The sequence below is a fragment of the Desmodus rotundus genome, chromosome 5, assembly GCF_022682495.2.
Source record: "Desmodus rotundus isolate HL8 chromosome 5, HLdesRot8A.1, whole genome shotgun sequence".
Taxonomy (NCBI): domain Eukaryota; kingdom Metazoa; phylum Chordata; class Mammalia; order Chiroptera; family Phyllostomidae; genus Desmodus; species Desmodus rotundus.
In genome coordinates, this window is record NC_071391.1 from 166,192,486 (window position 1) to 166,208,768 (window position 16,283).

The window sequence follows — 16,283 nt, forward strand, 5'->3', positions numbered from 1 at the left end:
ACTGTGGCCTCTGGGCAGCTGTTTCTGAATGGCGCTTTCTTTTTCCAGTTCAGAGTATTTACATGCACAGACAGCTTGTTTCTTAGTGCAAACTAACATCACTTTCTGGGAGAATTGTTGGAGTTTTTCAAATATACAAAAAAAAAACCAGTTTCAGGACTGTCTGTACATCTCTGCGCCCGGCGTCGTCACTGTGCTGGTTGGTCCCTTGTCACCTGTGCCTTTCATGAATGTGCCAGGTGTCCTGGACTCGTAGGGTGTGGGGCGGCCCCGTGGGCTCACCCTGGGTCTCACTGCCCACAGCGTTCGTTTGCAGCTGGACCCCGTGTCTCGCAGCCAGCTCTCTGGGTGGCTCTGTCTTGTGAGACGCCTGGAAACAGTGTTTCTTGCCCAGGCGCTCCAGTGGAGCCCCTCGCTCCCGCCGAGGCTTCCTGTTGGTCAGGCCTTTCTCCCTTAACTTCTGCGTTTTCAGGAGGTGCCCCAGGCTGTCCTGGTCAGCAGACAGGAGCTCGGAGTTGCCCTGATTCAAGTCTGCAGACCAGGCTCCCACGGAGGGGGCCGCCCTGGTCTGCAGGCGGGGTTGGTGCACAGGAGGCAGGGCCCGCAGGCTGAGTGGACAGGGTTTGGCTGATCGTATTCTCCATTCCTTAGAAACTGTCAGAACGTGGGCCCACGGCAGTACCCTGTGTGCAGAGAGTGCCTGCACGGTGTCCACTCCCTCAGTGCCACCAAGGTCCTCTGGCTGTCAGAGACCCATGGGGTGACGTGTGGCTCCAGCTAGCCACCTGGACACTACAGAAAGCTCCTGTCCCTTGAGTGAGAAGCTTGCCGTGAGCCCCGAAGCAGTGACTACGCCTGGCAACCCTGACCTTGGGTGTCCTGGGTGCAGTGGGTGTAGCTGGAGAGCTGAGGGCCAGCTTTCTTGGGTGGCGTGGGGGCTGGTGAGAGTGAGGAGACAGGTGTGGCTGGAACATCGAAGGGGGAGGAGCAGTGACCGGTCAAGAGAGGGAGAGGCTTTCTAAGGAGAGGGTGTGCGGAGACAGAGGTGAAACACACGCGTGTTCTCTGTGCAGGTTTCCGAAAGTCCTAGAGCCGACTGCATGCATGCACTTTGGAGACGGGCTACCCTGAAGCAGCCGGTTTAAATCCTACGGGTGCCCGTGACTTGACCCCCTGGCGCGAATGGCTGGGACAGCCTGATCTTTTTTGGTTGATTGTTTTGAAAAGATAAAGCTAGGCAGATTGAGCAGCTAGATTTACTTTTCTTATCAGCTAAATTGGTAAGAAAGATGAGGATTGGGGAGGGGAATTTGTAGTTTTTTATAATTGATTTTAGAGTGGGGGGGGAGAGAGAGAGAGAGAGAGAGAACCCCCTCGATTTGTCGATGTAAGAAACATCCAAACCTATGAGAATTTTGTGAGTTTACTTGAGCCAAACTGACAGCTGCCGGGAAGCAAAATCTCAAGTTGCTAAGACAATGCTTCAGAAAATGGCGATTTTACCACTTATTTTATACATCAGAATCAAACGGGAACACGTGAGGGGAATACATGAAACCCACTGGTGATAGACTGATTAGGGAGGCGGGAGAAAGCCAAGCGGGGAAACCTGTGGGACTGGATAAAAAATAAAACGACAGACACACGCCTCTTTTACACAGGTAAGTGCAGGACAGGTAACAGCTAACAATTAACACAATGACAGTGACGAGGTGGTTTGTGGTCCCAGCTCTGGTGTGGTGTTTGTGCTTTGAGGGGTTAGAAAAGGAAATTATTTTGGTATTCCGCAGGTATGTTAGCTTAGATGCAAAGTGACGACAGGCTCAGTTAAGACTGATCTTTGTTAGGGGAAAACAGCTCCCTAGCACGGGACCACCCACCATGACCAGCCTTTAGAAAGTTTTCATTTCAGACCACTCTATGTGGCTACTTAGGTCTCTGAGTGTGTAAGGCCTGTGCAGGCCTCCCCTGAGCTTGTCCGGCTTAGTAAGCGGCCTGTTTTCCCGCCAGTTTGTTGCCGCACTGACTGATGCACGCATTCACCATGCATCTTCAATGACGCAATGAGGGACCACTGGTTGATTTTTGTGTGTGCCCTGACCAGGGATGGAGCCCTTGGTGTACGGGGAGGATGCTCCCACTCACTGAGCCACCTACCAGGGTGTGTATCGTGTTTTTATTCTAGGACGCGTTGTACTTAAAATTAGGGAGTAATATTGCAGAAACCGTTGGAGTGGCTGGGGAGGGATACCCGGGTTCCCCGGTGGTCACTTGGCCGCATGGCTTTAGCAAAACCACCTATTTCAGTCTCCGCAGTCCTTGCGGTCAACCATCAGTTGTCGGATCTCAGTGTCGTGTCCTGGATGTGCACGGGGACTGCAGCCGCCAGGGGGTGCGCGCGCCGCCTCCAGCCCGTGTTTACTCCTGAGCGGCCTCTTCCTCGCGGGCCAGGCGCCCGTCCCCCGACTCCGGGCAGGCTCAGCCCCCACGGCCCCGCCCCGCCGCAGGCGTCCCAGGGACTCAGGACCCGCCCCCAGGGGCTCAGGCCGGGGTGAAGCTTAGTGTCGCCCGCCAGCCGCCACTGTCGCCATGGTGCAAGCCTGGTACATGGACGACTCCGCCGACGACCCCCGCCTGCCCCACCGCGCCGAGCCGGCCCGCCCGGTCGGCCTGGAGCAGCTGCGCCGGCTCGGGGTCCTCTACTGGAAGGTATGCGAGCACGCGGGGCAGGCGGGAGAGGTGGCCCTTTAGGTCTCCCCGATCCCGCGTGCTGGCCACCCCCAACTGCTCCTCGGCGTGCTGGACGGCGGCCCGGACAGTCCCGGGGCGCGCTGCGCACGCTTAGCTGCACGAACGGGTGGGCGGCGGACCGGGCGCACTGCGCATGCTCGGCGGCTGGGCAAGGTGGTCCACGGCCGAGGAGCACTGCGCATGCTCATTAGCACGAAGCCGGTCCTGTTGGCGGCCCCGCCTTCTCCCTGGCTTTCCCGGGTCGGGGCCGCTGCTTCGTGGGACCGGGCGCGGGCTGTGACGGGCCGGAGTGGCCCCGGCAGCCCGAGGTGGGGGCCGGCGTTAAGGAGTGCGGGCCGGGGCGGCCCCGCTGCTGGGAGATGCGCGCTCTTGGCGCAGGTGCCGGCGGGGCCGGCATGGGGTTCCATCTGCGTGCCTGCTGTGCGTGTGTTAATTTACATTTCCCTGGTGTTTCTTCTTGGGCTGAGATGGAACGCTTCTGAGCAATGAAGGGGCTTGTAATGTCCGTTACGGCAGGAAAACAAGTTTTGTTTGAGAATAAAGTGAAAACATCCACAGTCCGAGCGTTCAGAAGGGCCCCGGCCGCCCGCGGAGGCATCCCGGTGCCTGGGAGGTACTGTCTTCCTCCAGGGGGCCGCAGAGGGCCCGAGGCGCACCTTGGAGGGGCCTTGGAGTTACCCGAGGGCCAAACCCAGGCCCCTCCTCGTTCCCAGTGACCAGGGCAGAGGCCGCCCGGGCGAAGGTCGTCTCGGTCGGGGAAACAGGGGCGCAGTGCGCACCCGCTCCGAGTGGCCCAAGTGGCCCGGGGAGCGGCAGAAAGCTGTGTCTCACACGCACATTTCACGTGAGACTGTCGTAGAGGCGAGTGATAGTGTGTATCGCTGTGGCGGATTTGCTCACTTTTGGAGTGATCTTTGCAGAGGTTACTGTGTTCACAACTAGTACTTTGAGATATTCCGGAGTCTGTTGTTCAGTACTCAACATACCGTGTGCATTTTATAGCAATTCACAGCAAAACGGGCTAAATTCACTGCCAGTAGCTTTCATCAGGAGTTCAGACCGATCCTGGCCGGCTGGCTCCCTGGGAGAGGGGCTTTACACAGTAAAGTAATTGACAGTAATACAGAACCTTAAAGAGCGGGCGGGCTGAGGTAAAGGAACGGGTGAGAGCGTCTTAGGTGTCGGAAGCCGTCAGGAGCCAGGGCCAGGAGCAAGGGCATGGGGAGATGAAGCATCAAGAATGTTTGAAGAGTAGCAAATTCTATTTGGTTTACAGTGTAGATTTAAAAAAAAAAAAACAGTAGGGAATAGGGACAGAGTTCGGAAGAAAGGGCACCTGGGACCAAATGACAGAAGGCCCTGACCCAGCCTGATGAACTTGGGCTTCACCTGTAGGCTCTGAGGATGTAGATGTGTTGACCCTGGGAAAACCGAGGGACAGGAGAGGCCACAGGAGCTCAGCGGGACTGCAGGGTGGAGGCTGGCAGAGGGGGCCACCTGGGAGGGAGGCACGGCCAAGCACAGGCTGGAGGCTAGGAGCCCTAAGTGGGGTGGGGGGTTTGGAATGTGAAGAGGAGCCCCACATAGAAGGACTTGGGGAGGCGGGACCTAAACACAGCTGCGTTATTTTTAGCTGTTAGGGAGAATGGGAAAGCCATTCAAAGACGGAGAGGCTGGGAAGGAGGATTAGTTAGGGGTGACAGAGCCCAGGTGCGGAGCACGTGGGGAGTCTTGGGAGAGAATGACCATGCATCTCCTTGCATTAACGTGGCCTCCTTTCTGCTGTTCAAACTCTTCTAGCTGGATGCTGACAGATATGAGGATGATCCAGAATTAGAAAAGATCCGGAGAGAGAGAAACTACTCGTGGATGGACATCATAACCATCTGCAGAGAGAAGCTGCCGGATTACGAGGAGAAGGTGGCGCGCTCTGGGACACTGGGAAAGGGGAACCGTTACAGTCGCTCCTAATACACAGGCTTCTTTAACGTGTCCATTGGGTTTTATCTCAGTGGAATGCACGTTTGCATAATTTTATCGTAAGGTGTCGGGAAAGACACAGACGTAGAGTTAAACAAATGGAAACTGTTTATTGAGATGTGACTGCATTCCGCAGACTTTCATGTGGCTTCTGCCCGTCCAGTGCAGTCACCTGTGTGGGACCACGTGACTGCGTGTGCTCTGTGCCGGGTGGTGCCAGGGTGTGTCTGGGGGTCTTGCTCTGCACATGGGAGCTGTGTGGCGCTGGGGCAGCGACCTGGCCATTCTGCGCCCCATTTCCTCATCACCCAGCGGGGACAACAGCCAGCACCCTAGGAGGCCTGTTGTGCGTTTAGAACTTTGCCCGGCACCTTCTAGGTGCTACGCTGGCGTCAACTGTTTTCCTGTTTGGTGGTTGGTAGGTTTCGCAAACTGCTCCAGGCCTGGCCCCCTTCTCCCTGTCACGCTACCTGACTTTCATGGGGAAGAGTCTCCACCTGCCTGGGGCCCGGCGCCCGGGGTCTGAGGCTGGTGCGCGCATCCGCAGCTGGGCCTGCACCAGACTCAGAGCCGCCCCCGTGCTCTAGGTTAAAATGTTCTACGAGGAGCACCTGCACCTGGACGACGAGATCCGCTACGTCTTGGACGGCAGCGGGTACTTCGACGTGAGGGATGAGGAGGACCGCTGGATCCGGATCGCCATGGAGAAGGGAGACATGATCACCCTCCCTGCGGGGATCTATCACCGCTTCACGCTGGACGAGCAGGTGGGGGCTGTGTGTGGGACGTACAGGTGCCCGGAGGGTAGAATGTGGCCAGTGTGTTGAGACGCGAGAATTAACCTCAGCGAGGACCGTTGTCTCGAGAGCCCGTGTAACGCACGCAGTGCTGTTTTCTAGAACTACGTGAAGGCCATGCGGCTGTTTGTGGGAGACCCGGTGTGGACGGCGTACCACCGGCCGGCTGACCACTTCGAGGCTCGGGAGCGGTACGTGGCCCTCCTGGCGCACACAGCGTAGCAGCGCACACCCCTGGCGCCGGGTCCCCTGCAGGATGCCAGCAGTCTGTCTCATCCTCCTCGTGTCTGCGGTGTGGGGTGGAGGCTGGGAGAGCTTCCCTTTGTGAGATTATTTGGTTAGAATACGTTTTAGTGCACGGAGCCATAAAACTGACTTTTACGTCAAAGCCACTGGGAACGTGGACGGTCCCCTCCCTTTTCTGTAACCCTGTCGCCCGGTGCCACACACGGGTCCACACAAACCCCCATGAGTCCCCACCTAGCCGCCCCGGCGGGACCCGATTCCGTGTCTGTCTGCAGATGGCAGTCAAGGCCACGCCTGCCCGTGAGCAGTGTGAGCAGATGCCAGGACCCTCGGGTGAAAGGCACTCTTCTCCCACACTCGGCGGGGGTGGGGCGAGCTCGCCCACCAGGGCTCTTGCAGGTGCCCACACCACTTTCTTGTTTAAGTGGCTGCCTTAATTCCGTGCTTGTGCCTTGGAGTCACCTTACATTCAGGTACACGTGGCTCATTCAAATCACCCGGTGTAGATTCTTTGTGTGATCATCTGTCATAATTCATATTTTATGCGCTTTGTTTAGTGTGAGATTTCTAGGTTAAACTCCCTGATATACATTGTTACATTCAAGCTTTCAAATTTTAACAAGAAAATGGCACATTAATTTCTTATTCAATAATTGAGATGCAATTATGCCTAATTTGTCAGTCATTTAAAAAAACTAAAATCAACATGTTTCGAAAGGCAGATTGTTTCATGTGTTTTTAAAACTGGAGAAAAGTCTCCACGTTGTTTATCTTCCAAGCCCCCGTGCTGGTCTGGGGAGCGCGGACCTGTTGTGCAGAAGCTCACACCTAAGAAGTCTCGGGGATTTCTCCGAATTTCAGGGTTTGCACGCGTGCAGGTGGCAGAATGCTGCGTCTGCTCCCTGTTGCCCCAAATCCAATGAAGTGTGAAGGAGGATTTTAAAAAAATTAAGTGTGATTTTAAAATGTCTATGAATTATTGGACAATATTCTCAAAAGATGGAGCCCAGTTCTCCTGAGTGTGGGCTGGACCCCAGGTGAGATGTGGCAGCTCCCACCGGGTCAGAAGGTGCTGGTCCCCTGCTGCCCCATCAGGGAGCAGCTCCGTGGGCCCCACAACCCGGGACCCCCTCCCGAGGGCCCAGCAGCACCCCGCTGACCACTCCCAGGCTGCTGACTCAGAAACTGCAAGTGACAGCACAGTTGCCGTAAATCGCTGGTCTGAGTGGCACGCTGTCAGGAGGTTCTCCTGTACAGCGCTGACGGCGGGCAAATTGAGGAAAACCCTTCACAGCAGTGGCCCCTGCACCCAGAGGCGCTACCCGGGGCCTAAGGTGACAAGTGGAGCAAGTGCAACTGAGCCTGCAGAGAAACGAGCCGAGGACAGCGCTGCTGGCCTTGTGCATGGGAGCAGGGACCAGTGGGTAGGACCTGGGGAGTGTTCCTGTCCCCAGGCCACAGGCTCCCTCGGGTGCACGCTCTCCCACAGGCCCCGTGGGGCCAGCCCAAGGGCAGCAGCCCCCAAGTGGGCAGGAAGGTCCTTGCCGTCCCAGGTGCACACAGGCAGGTGTGAAGCGCAGGCTCCTGCCTCTTGGCCCTCATGGTGCCTCATCCCAGTGTCCCGAAGCTCAGGACAGGGTTTCTTCTCTCGTCTCCACTGGGGCCGTTCGCTGCAAGTGACAGAGCCCTGATGTGAAGCCGCTTCTGCCAGGAAGCTCAGGCAGCAAAGGCAGGGGCACCTGGGGACAGGTCCCCATCCAAGGGCACCGGGCCCTGCTCCAGTTAGCCTGGCTTCGTCCCTTGGGAGCCCATCCGGTGTCACCTGCTTTTCCGTACAACTGACCCAGGACCGCCCTTAACTGCTGACCCGAAAGCTGGGGGTGGGCAGCTTTGTGGCCTCCGGCCAGGTCCCAGCTACAGGCTGAGTCTCCTCTTGCCTGCCAAAGCCAGATCTGAAGGAAACCCTCGCAATGAAGGGATTCAAATGACGTCAGATTTGGGGGCTTTTGGAACAAAGGATTTTATGTTTCTCTTTTCGTATTCTTGATTTTAGAGAGGGGAGGGAGGGAGGGAGAGGAACATCGATGTGAGAGAGAAACATCAACTGGTTGTCTTCCGTGCATGCCCTGCCCAGGGACCCAACCCACGACCCGGCCTGCGCCCTGCCCAGGGACCTGCGTGTGACCTTCCCTCTTCGGGACGGCGCCCAGCCCATGCAGCCACACCGGCCAGGACTGTTTCTCTCTTCTTGAAGAGATGATTTTAAAACGTCCAGCACCCCTCTCACCATCTCATCCTTTCCTCCCGTTTCGGCGCGTAAGTAACCGCACCGAGTCTGCCTTACCACAGCCAGGGACAGGAACACAGCCGCCCTCGGTCTGGAGAGCGAGTGCCGCCCCTGAAGGCTCTGGGAGCAGCCTGGCCGGGACTTCTTTGGGAAGAAGTGTTGAGGGACTGAGGGCTGGCGAAGCGCAGGAATGACGTCTGGGTGGGAAAGCAGAAGCCCCTCCGGCCACCTGCTTGGAGCAGCGACGTGGGCACCCGGGTTCTTATCCGACGGACTCCCCCACACACCCCTGCCTGCCCGTGAAGTACAGAACCCGGAGTGGAGTCCGTCCTGGTCACCAGGCACGGGCTGAACAAGCATCAGGAGTAAAATTGACGCGTTCAGCCTGGGGGTAGAGGAGAGGAAGGAGAGGAGGAGGTGAAGTGAGTCTCGCTTGGTGTCTGCCCACTTCCAGGTGCCCTGGGTGTGCAGGCACAGAGTGAGAATGGTCTAGGCTGTGTTTCCGGCTTTTCTCTGGGGAAGCTCGGAATTAACAGAGCTCACAGGCCGGGCCCCCAGGGCACAGCCCGCGGGGACCCAGTGTGCCCCATGAGGCCCTGCCTGTGGCCGCTGTCTGGACGGTGCGTCCGCCCCGCACTCACAGACAGCGCAGAGCTGCAGGTCACACTGCTGGCATCAGACAGCCCACCCAGCGGCCGTGGCTCTGGCCCAAGGACACACGCCCCCGGCTCCCAGTGAGGCTCCCCAAATTCACCAGCCACATTCACAGACCAGCGCCAATGCCCAGTTCCCAAAGACCTGGGGCTTCCCCAACACGCGGGCCTAGGCCAGCTTGAGGCACTGCGTGTTGAAGCTGTCGCCTTCTCTGCTGGCGACGGCCTCGAGCAGGGCCTGCTTCTTCTGCGTGCTGCGGGAGGACTCCAGCTCGTACATGGTGCTCAGGTTGAAGAGCACACTCTCGTGCAGGCAGCGCCCGGGGTCCCGCTGCACCATGGCCTCCAGCTGCCGCAGCGAGTCCTTGAGTCTGCCCAGGTAGAGCAGGCACACAGCCGCGTTGTTGTTGGCCTGGCGGAGAGGGACGCCTGTCAGGCCTGGGCCACCGGCTCCAGCACCGTGGCCCTAGCTCTGCCCCCACCCCCAGCCGCCACCTAGGGCCAGTGGGCGGGACGGGGCTGCTGGCGGGAGACCTACCACTCGGGAGCTCCTTACCACGGCATTTGTGGGGTCAATCCTTAAAATTTCTGTGAAGAATCTGTGGGCCTCTGCGAAGTTATTCTGGCCGAGGTGAAGGAAAGCTCTGGAACACAAGCGACAGGCGCAGTGTCCATCAGCTAAGGTCAGGACGCTGGCGTTGCCTGCTGGTTGGACAGGCAGCTCCCCCGTGTCACCTCAAGCAGGCAGGGCCGGTGCCTGCCACATGGACAGCAACGGGCCGTCGCCTGGACCCCACCGGGCACTCTGGGTAGAAACTGAAGCGGGTTCGCCTTTAACAAGTCAGACGGCAGGACTGGGGGAACAATTCCGTCCTGCCAGATCACGAGCCCTGCCTCAGCCTCCCTTTCTGCTCCCGAGCGGGTGTCCCCGGGCGCGGCCGTGTCTCAGTAGACACACCCCGTGCCTCGCCACCACAGAGTGTGCCCCACACAGGCTGTGCCCGGAGCAGAGTGGAGGGACAGCAGCCACGGCCACGCTCACGCTCACAGCACCACTCTGAGGCGAGCTGGTGCTGGGAACGGGCGGCGTGAGTCCTCCGGGCAGCCGGGACAGGGTCTCCGAGCCCTCGAGTGTGGCCAGCAGGATGTCCCTGCCGCTCAGGACACTGCCCGCCCCGCTCGGGTCTGGGCCCGGTGCTCCGGTGCTGGGGTGTCCAACATGCGCACCTGTTCATCAGCACCACCGCCTTCCCCTGCGGTCCCTCCTGCTTCTGGGTCACCCGCTCCACGTCCTGGAAGTACTTCTCCGCCGTTTTTATGTCTCCAATCTGCCTGACAAGATTGCTCAGTCAGCTCGGGTGACACATCTACTCCCTCGCACACAGTTCCCCGATACCACGTTATGAAGACGTTCACACGTCAGGCAGGGCAGACGCTGTAACCATTTACTCCTTTTTTAAAAACTGCAGAGCCCCTCAGGGTGCAGCGGGAGACTGCCTTGTGGTTTTCAGCCTCTGGAAGGGGGCCTGGCGCGGCATAGAACAAAATAAATGACTAAAATGAGAAAGTGCAATGTTTTCAGCCCGGTATGATATGGCAGGCCTCAAATCAGTTTTTTGGGGTTGGTTATGACCAGTAAGATGATAGAGACAGTGAAGTATAAAAATGTCTGGGTCACGTTTCGACCCAATAACACAGAATCCCACGCTTATCAAACACACACAAAAACCCCACCGCTGCCTTAGCAAGTGAGCCCAGATCTGCTGGGGCTCCTGCCGGCTGACACCTCCCCGTGCTGCCACCGCGGTGAGCCGCGCTGGAGTCCCGTGTGGGCAGGCAGGTCTCCCGGCCGCAGAAGCAGAAGGAAGTCGGTGTCCAGGTGCCCCCGAGACACACGGGGCAAGAGTGACTCGGAGGGGGCGGTGGGGACCGCTGTGTCCCCGGACTGGTGTGCAGAAACAGGACGCTGAGCAAGGACCCCACAGAACACTGTCATCTGTCCACAGAGTCCCACTCGAGTGAGACAAGGGTCTGTGCCGGCTGCAGTCTGGGGGCAGTGGTGGGCTAGGGGGGCCCACCAGGCCTCTGCCCCTCACCTGCCAGACCCCAGGGATCCTGCAGCCCCTACTGGGGGGCCAGGGCGCCGGCCCACCCTCCACCCCTGCTGCTCTCTGCCCTCTCCTCCCCTGCAGGGAGCTGGTCCCTGGGGCCACGGGCAGGCCAGGATCTGCCCGCAGCGCCGTCCACCAGTCCATGCATGCCCGGGCACAGTGGGCTGGACACTGCGGGTGCTGTGAGGGACGGGTGACCTCATGCCCTCCGCCAGAACCCACACAACTCGCAGCTGACTTCACGGTTTTCGAGGACAAGTCTTGGACTGGGCCCAGCTGTGCACAGCACCCACCACACACACCCATGGGGGCAGGAAAACAAGGAGAACACATGCGAGACACACCCCTGGAGAAGGCAGCGGCGTCCGTCCACAGCCCCCTGTCCTGTCTGTGGCCTTTCCGCTTGGCACAGGTGCAACGCCATGCCCCTGGCCCCAGAACCCGCGCTCCCTGCCCACGGCCAGTGCACCGTCTCCCAAGGGCTCGGTGAGCGTGGCTGGCACACAGAGGTGATGATGGCCATGGCCAGGTGCTGCCGGGGCCCATCACGCAAGCCACGGCCGTCCTCAGCGGGTGGATGGGCCGCGGGGCTCGGAGATGGCAGGCACCAGCCCGGGGCCACGCGGCTCCCACCTGACAGGTGGCTGTGAGCGGGCCCCCTGCGCGCCTCGCACGGCCTCTCGGGGCTGACCCAGGTCTGGCACTGGCACCGTTTTAGTGAAAAAGCGAAATCTTGGAACATTCTTTGCCTCCTACTGATTGGCCTGGTGATTAGGAAGTAAGTTCACGCCTTCATTGTTACTAAAACGTTACGAATTTAAAATCCAACAGATTTCCTAAGATGCAGGCAACCTAAAAAATGAAGCGGTCTATTATTTTTTAAAAACGCAGTACAAAGAGGCAATTCAAAGTGCTGCAGAGTGTGGAGTAAGTAAACAACCCACCACACTAGTCGGTTCAAGACAACAAAAGTAAGCAGACGAACTAGAAAAGGTAAGCAAAGCACACCGCATCACACCTGTGCAGGGAGAGATGCTGCTGGGCAGAAGGGACCCCGAAGTCACTGGGAGAGTGGAGTGCGTCACTGAGCTCTGCCGGGGCCTGGGCAGCGCCCGGAGAGGCCTTTTCCAGCCAAGTCACCACACCCGGCCCAGGGCCGAGGCAGGGGCGCCTCCCAGCAGGACACCCCTGGCAGCAGGGTGGAGGTCCGCGGGCTCAGCACCGGCACCCTTGGGTGGGCTGTCCAAACCATCAGAGGACACATGGTTCTGAACCCCCCAACCCCACGGCAGAGCGCAGAGCGAGGGGCAGCCCCCACGCACTTGATGAAGACAGCCGGAGATGGGAGATGGGACCCGAAGCTTTGGGAAACGGGCTCAAGCACCCGCACAGACCCAGAGACCCCACTCCCTGCAGTTCTGAGCGCAGGGGCCCTGGACGCTGCCCTGCAGCTCTGACTGGCAGGCCTGTCCTCCACGGACAGTGCCGTGAGCACGGCTGTGGCAGACACTGACTGCCCTCCTTCCGGGAGAGTCTGGGCAGGCTCTTCCCCGGGCAGCTCCGCACAAGGGGACAACGACCCTCCCTCCGGGTCTGCCCAGCCTGGACGCACTGAGCTCCCCATCACACGAGCTGCGCTTCTCAGTTCCAACTGCTGCCCCAGTGTCTGGTCCCCTCACCACCTTCGCTGCCCTGAAGCCACTGCCTCCCCCGCGGTTTCCCCACCTGAAGGAAGATGCGGCCGATGCCGCTGAGCAGCTGCGGCTCCTGCTCGGGGTGGAACTGGATGACAGAGCGGTACGCGTCCACGGCCAGCACGTAGTCCTGTGGAGAGAACCCAGAGACGTCAGAGACGAGACCGCTCTGCCCGGGTGCCTGCAGGCTCCCTGGGAAGAGAGGACCTGACACGGGAGCTGGCGGCGAGCCACCGACCCAGTGAGAGCCACCGGCGTCCCTGGGGGGCGCCTGCCCTGGCCGCCCACCCACACGGCCAGAGACCCGCGCCCTGCCCCTATGCCAAGCGAGGAGGGCACTGCTCCTGGCTGCCCTTCAGGGGAGGAGCGGGTGCAGAGAGGGGTCTGAGTCGTGACAAGGGCACTGCCCTCACTGTCTCGGCCCCACCCCCAGGCTGGGCGCGCTTCCTGAGTGGGTGCAGCACGGGGCCAGCAGTGACCGCGGCGCCCGTGGTGGCTTCTGCTGACTTAACTTCACAAAGCCTGCCCCCCCCCCCCCCCCCGCCCCGTCCCAGTCTCATCCAAGTGGGCTGGGGCCGCTGGTTTGCCAGCCGGACGTTATACAGACAGGCAAGCAGTGAAGCTCCACTTTCACAGGGCAGTAAGGCGAGACCCTCCCGCCGGGCACCTTCAAGTGCACCCACGGGGTCCTGCCTGCCCGTCTCCACGTCTGCCGTGCTGTGTCCCGGTGAGAGCATGAGTGTGAGAGAGTGTGCACGCACGAGTGTGCACGGGAGTATGTGTGGAAGGGCGCCCTCGTGGAGGAGGCAGTTTCTTACTGCCTGGGGGCCACACTGGGAACCACCAGCCGTAAGTCATGGCCACCCTTACTTTGGTCTGGGGACCAAAGGCACGCCTGCTTTCTCATGAGCCGGTGCCCAGGGCCCTCTGCATCCTGCCCACCGCATCCTGCCAGTGACCATGTCCCCATCCCGTCAGAACACGGCTCTCCTAGGAGATGGTTCTGGGCACGTGCACAGGTGTGGGACCACAGGAAAGAGCCAGACACCGGCTGAGAGGTCAGACCGAGGAGGGGCCGTGGGCAGCCCCGGGGCCAGCTCAGGACCCTGCTGAGGAGCCCGGCACAGAGGGTATGGAGGGTGCCCCCCACTGGCTGTCCCTCTAGGCCACGGAGTGTCTACTGGAGGGGGAGGAGAGCCGGCCCATCAGGGAGAAACTCCATCTGTGCACCGGCTTCACCCCGCCCTTTCGGCAGCTGCCCGTGTTGGGGGCCATGAAAGGGGGCTTCCGACCACCTGCCACCAGGCAGGACTCGGGGGCCGTGGCTGATGTGGCTGCACGGTCCTTCAGTGATGTGAGCAGCCAGGAGAGGCGCCTGAGCGGGGCGGGATGCGGGGGGTGCGGTGCACAGAGGCAGTGAGCATGCACCTGCAGGCCCGGCCGGCACAAACGGCGAGAGGTGGGGTCCCGGGCCTGCGAGTGTTTATGCAGACACTCACCGCAGGAACGTGTGAATGGATTTCTCACCGTCGAAGAGTGAGATTAGTATTTACTTCACTGTAACACAAACGCTGTTCCAAGCAGTTGAGTGGCTGAGCGAAGAGCCCACAGCCAGCCCACACACAGGACTCCCCGCAAGGACCACACGGGCCTGCAATGCCGGGCACGCCCACTAGACTTTCTCTCCTTGTTTAACCCATTCTCTCCTTTTTGGAGCCCGTGGAAATGAAAGATTAATCTAGAACCTCAAACTCACTCGCACTCGTGGTAAAGGCAGTTTGGAAATGCAGTAACACGTCCTGCGCTGACGCTCTCTACACTCCCCAACAACACAGGTAGACGACTTGTGTTGCTGCCTGGTGGTGGTGGTGCCAGGTGAGTACAGCAAAGAGAGGCATTTTTATCCCAGAACTCTCTATTAAATATGTGGAAACCCGCCAGTGGGCAGGTGGCACCCCTCCCGAGTGCTTAGTGGAGCGTCAGCCTTGTGAACAGACAGCCACCTGCCCCAACCCCCACGGGCTGTGACTTGCAGGCGGAGCCGGCCCCACTGGGTCAGCAGCTGGGGAGAGCGGCCTGTCTGCAGGGGCTGAGGCCGAGGGACCCTGGGAACTGGCCTTGCTGGTGAGACAACGAGGACATAGAGCCCTGCTCCCGGCGCTGCCCACTGCACTGAGGGGCTGCTGAGGACGCAGAGCTGGGGTGCCCCAGGGACTGAGGGGTGCTGTGCAGCCACGCCACACCCCAGTGCCATGCACACCAGCGGTGTGAGGACTGCCGAGTGCTGGCCCTTGGGCAGCAGGTCCCAGCCACACCTCTCTGTGACCAAACGGACGAGCCCCGAGGCTCTGAGTGTGCCCCTGCAGCCAAGCCCTCCCTGTGCCCAGCACGGTCCCTGTCGGGTCGGAAGGGGCTGTGTTTGGGTCGCAAGGCTGCTGCATCAGGGTCAAGCAGAGCCCTGCAGGCACGCCCCGACCCCACCTGGGAGACTGCCTGTCTGCCTGCTCTGCTGGGGGGTAAACCCAGCTTGGGAGTGACCTCGGGGGACCACGGGGGGCGCCCCCGCCTGTGCTCGTAATTCCCCAGCAGCTTCCTCTCAGCCCCTGCAGCTGGCAGCCGGGCTGCCCCCGGGAAGGTCACTTGGAGGGGTTGGGGAGTGATGAGCTGCTGCTGCAGGTGCCCCACAAGGGGAGGAGCCCGCTGGACAGGGCTGGACAGGCTGCAGAGGGCCTGCCTGAGGAAGACGGGAGAGAGTGGAGAAGACAGAGGACTGGCCACCGCAGCTCAGCCTCTGCCACCTGACCAGCACTGTCCCCTCAGGGGCTGCAACTGAGGAGAGACGTCCCCCAACAGAGGGAGGGCAGAGGCCACCTTCCTGAGGCGGAATCCAGAGAAACCCCAGACAGAGTGGGGAGGGTAGGGAGTCTGAGCAAAGCTCTTAATTTAATCACCGTGACCCCGGTCTGAGCGGTTGAACCTGGCAGTGAGAACTCTCCACGCTGCTGCCCTTCCTGGGGTGGCAGGCACGGGGCCTGGGCCCCAGGGTTTCTGAGCCCTGCACCCCCTGGCCCCCCCTTGCCCAGGACACACGCACCTTCATCAGCAGCAGGCAGTTGGCCATGGAGCACATCACCCGGCCCAGGCGGGACCGCCACAGCTGCACGGAGGCTGCAAGAGAGGGCAGCGGTGAGCAGTCTGTCACCAGGCTGGCCATCACCCACCCAGGTGCTGACGTGGGCCAGCCATACTCTGGGCTCTGTGAAGGGGTCGGCCGGGGAAAGGAGCAGTGGGAAGGCAGCCAGTGGTCAGCCTTGGGGCCAGCTTTAGCACCCTGAGAACCCCTAGCCCTTCGACCGACCGTGAGGGGGCAGGGCCAGCTGCCCCAGGCCTGTCTCCCAGCTTTCAGGTGGGAACAGTCTGCCCTACCCGCCGCCCGGAGCTCTGCCAGGGCCCTCACGACGAGAGCCCAGAGGTGCTGCCGGGAGGGCCGCAGAGCCTGCAGGCCACACACCCAGGCAGCACCCAGAAGGTGCCGCCCTACTGTGTGCCTGCACCGCGGCATGCTGGCTGTCCCCGGCCCCACCCACTTCCTCCCCGTAGCGCCTGTGCTACCGCTGCATCCTGGCCGCAGGCTGCCCCTTTCTCCCATCCCCGCTCTGTCGTCAGCATCTCGCCACTGATCCCAGCCAGACGGTCCCCCAGCAGCTGCCCTGGGGTGGGGAGTTGGCCTAGCCCTGGCCAGCTGAGTCTGTGTGCCTGCTGGC

General features: G+C 60.5%; 3 protein-coding genes across 4 annotated transcripts in view; 1 reads left to right on the forward strand and 2 right to left on the reverse strand.

The window, feature by feature from the left end:
- RPS7 (ribosomal protein S7) overlaps nt 1–16,283 on the reverse strand; it is a 175,095-nt gene that overhangs the window by 17,941 nt on the left and 140,871 nt on the right. The gene's annotated exons all lie outside the window — the stretch shown is intronic.
- ADI1 (acireductone dioxygenase 1) lies at nt 2,425–6,441 on the forward strand. Its single transcript, XM_053925131.2, has 4 exons — nt 2,425–2,709; nt 4,552–4,671; nt 5,319–5,498; nt 5,631–6,441. The coding sequence occupies exons 1-4, from the start codon at nt 2,590–2,592 to the stop codon at nt 5,748–5,750; spliced, it is 540 nt and encodes a 179-aa protein (XP_053781106.1). The 5' UTR covers nt 2,425–2,589; the 3' UTR covers nt 5,751–6,441.
- The window catches only part of TRAPPC12 (trafficking protein particle complex subunit 12), a 28,804-nt gene continuing 19,547 nt past the window's right edge, over nt 7,027–16,283 (reverse strand). For both annotated transcript variants that reach the window (XM_053925124.2, XM_053925123.2), the window contains exons 8-12: nt 15,614–15,687; nt 12,551–12,649; nt 9,942–10,042; nt 9,271–9,358; nt 7,027–9,126 (exon numbers count right to left, since the gene is read on the reverse strand). In XM_053925124.2, coding sequence (XP_053781099.1) covers nt 8,884–9,126; nt 9,271–9,358; nt 9,942–10,042; nt 12,551–12,649; nt 15,614–15,687 — 605 coding nt within the window. In that variant the 3' untranslated portion in view covers nt 7,027–8,883. The remainder of the gene's footprint in view (nt 9,127–9,270; nt 9,359–9,941; nt 10,043–12,550; nt 12,650–15,613; nt 15,688–16,283) is intronic.

Coding starts and splice junctions, on each gene's coding strand:
- ADI1 (XM_053925131.2), top strand. CDS start 2,590: ATGGTGCAAGCCTGGTACATGGACGACTCCGCCGACGACCCCCGCCTG. Junction 4,672..5,318: donor TGCCGGATTACGAGGAGAAG/GTGGCGCGCTCT, acceptor CCCGTGCTCTAG/GTTAAAATGTTCTACGAGGA. Junction 5,499..5,630: donor GCTTCACGCTGGACGAGCAG/GTGGGGGCTGTG, acceptor GCTGTTTTCTAG/AACTACGTGAAGGCCATGCG.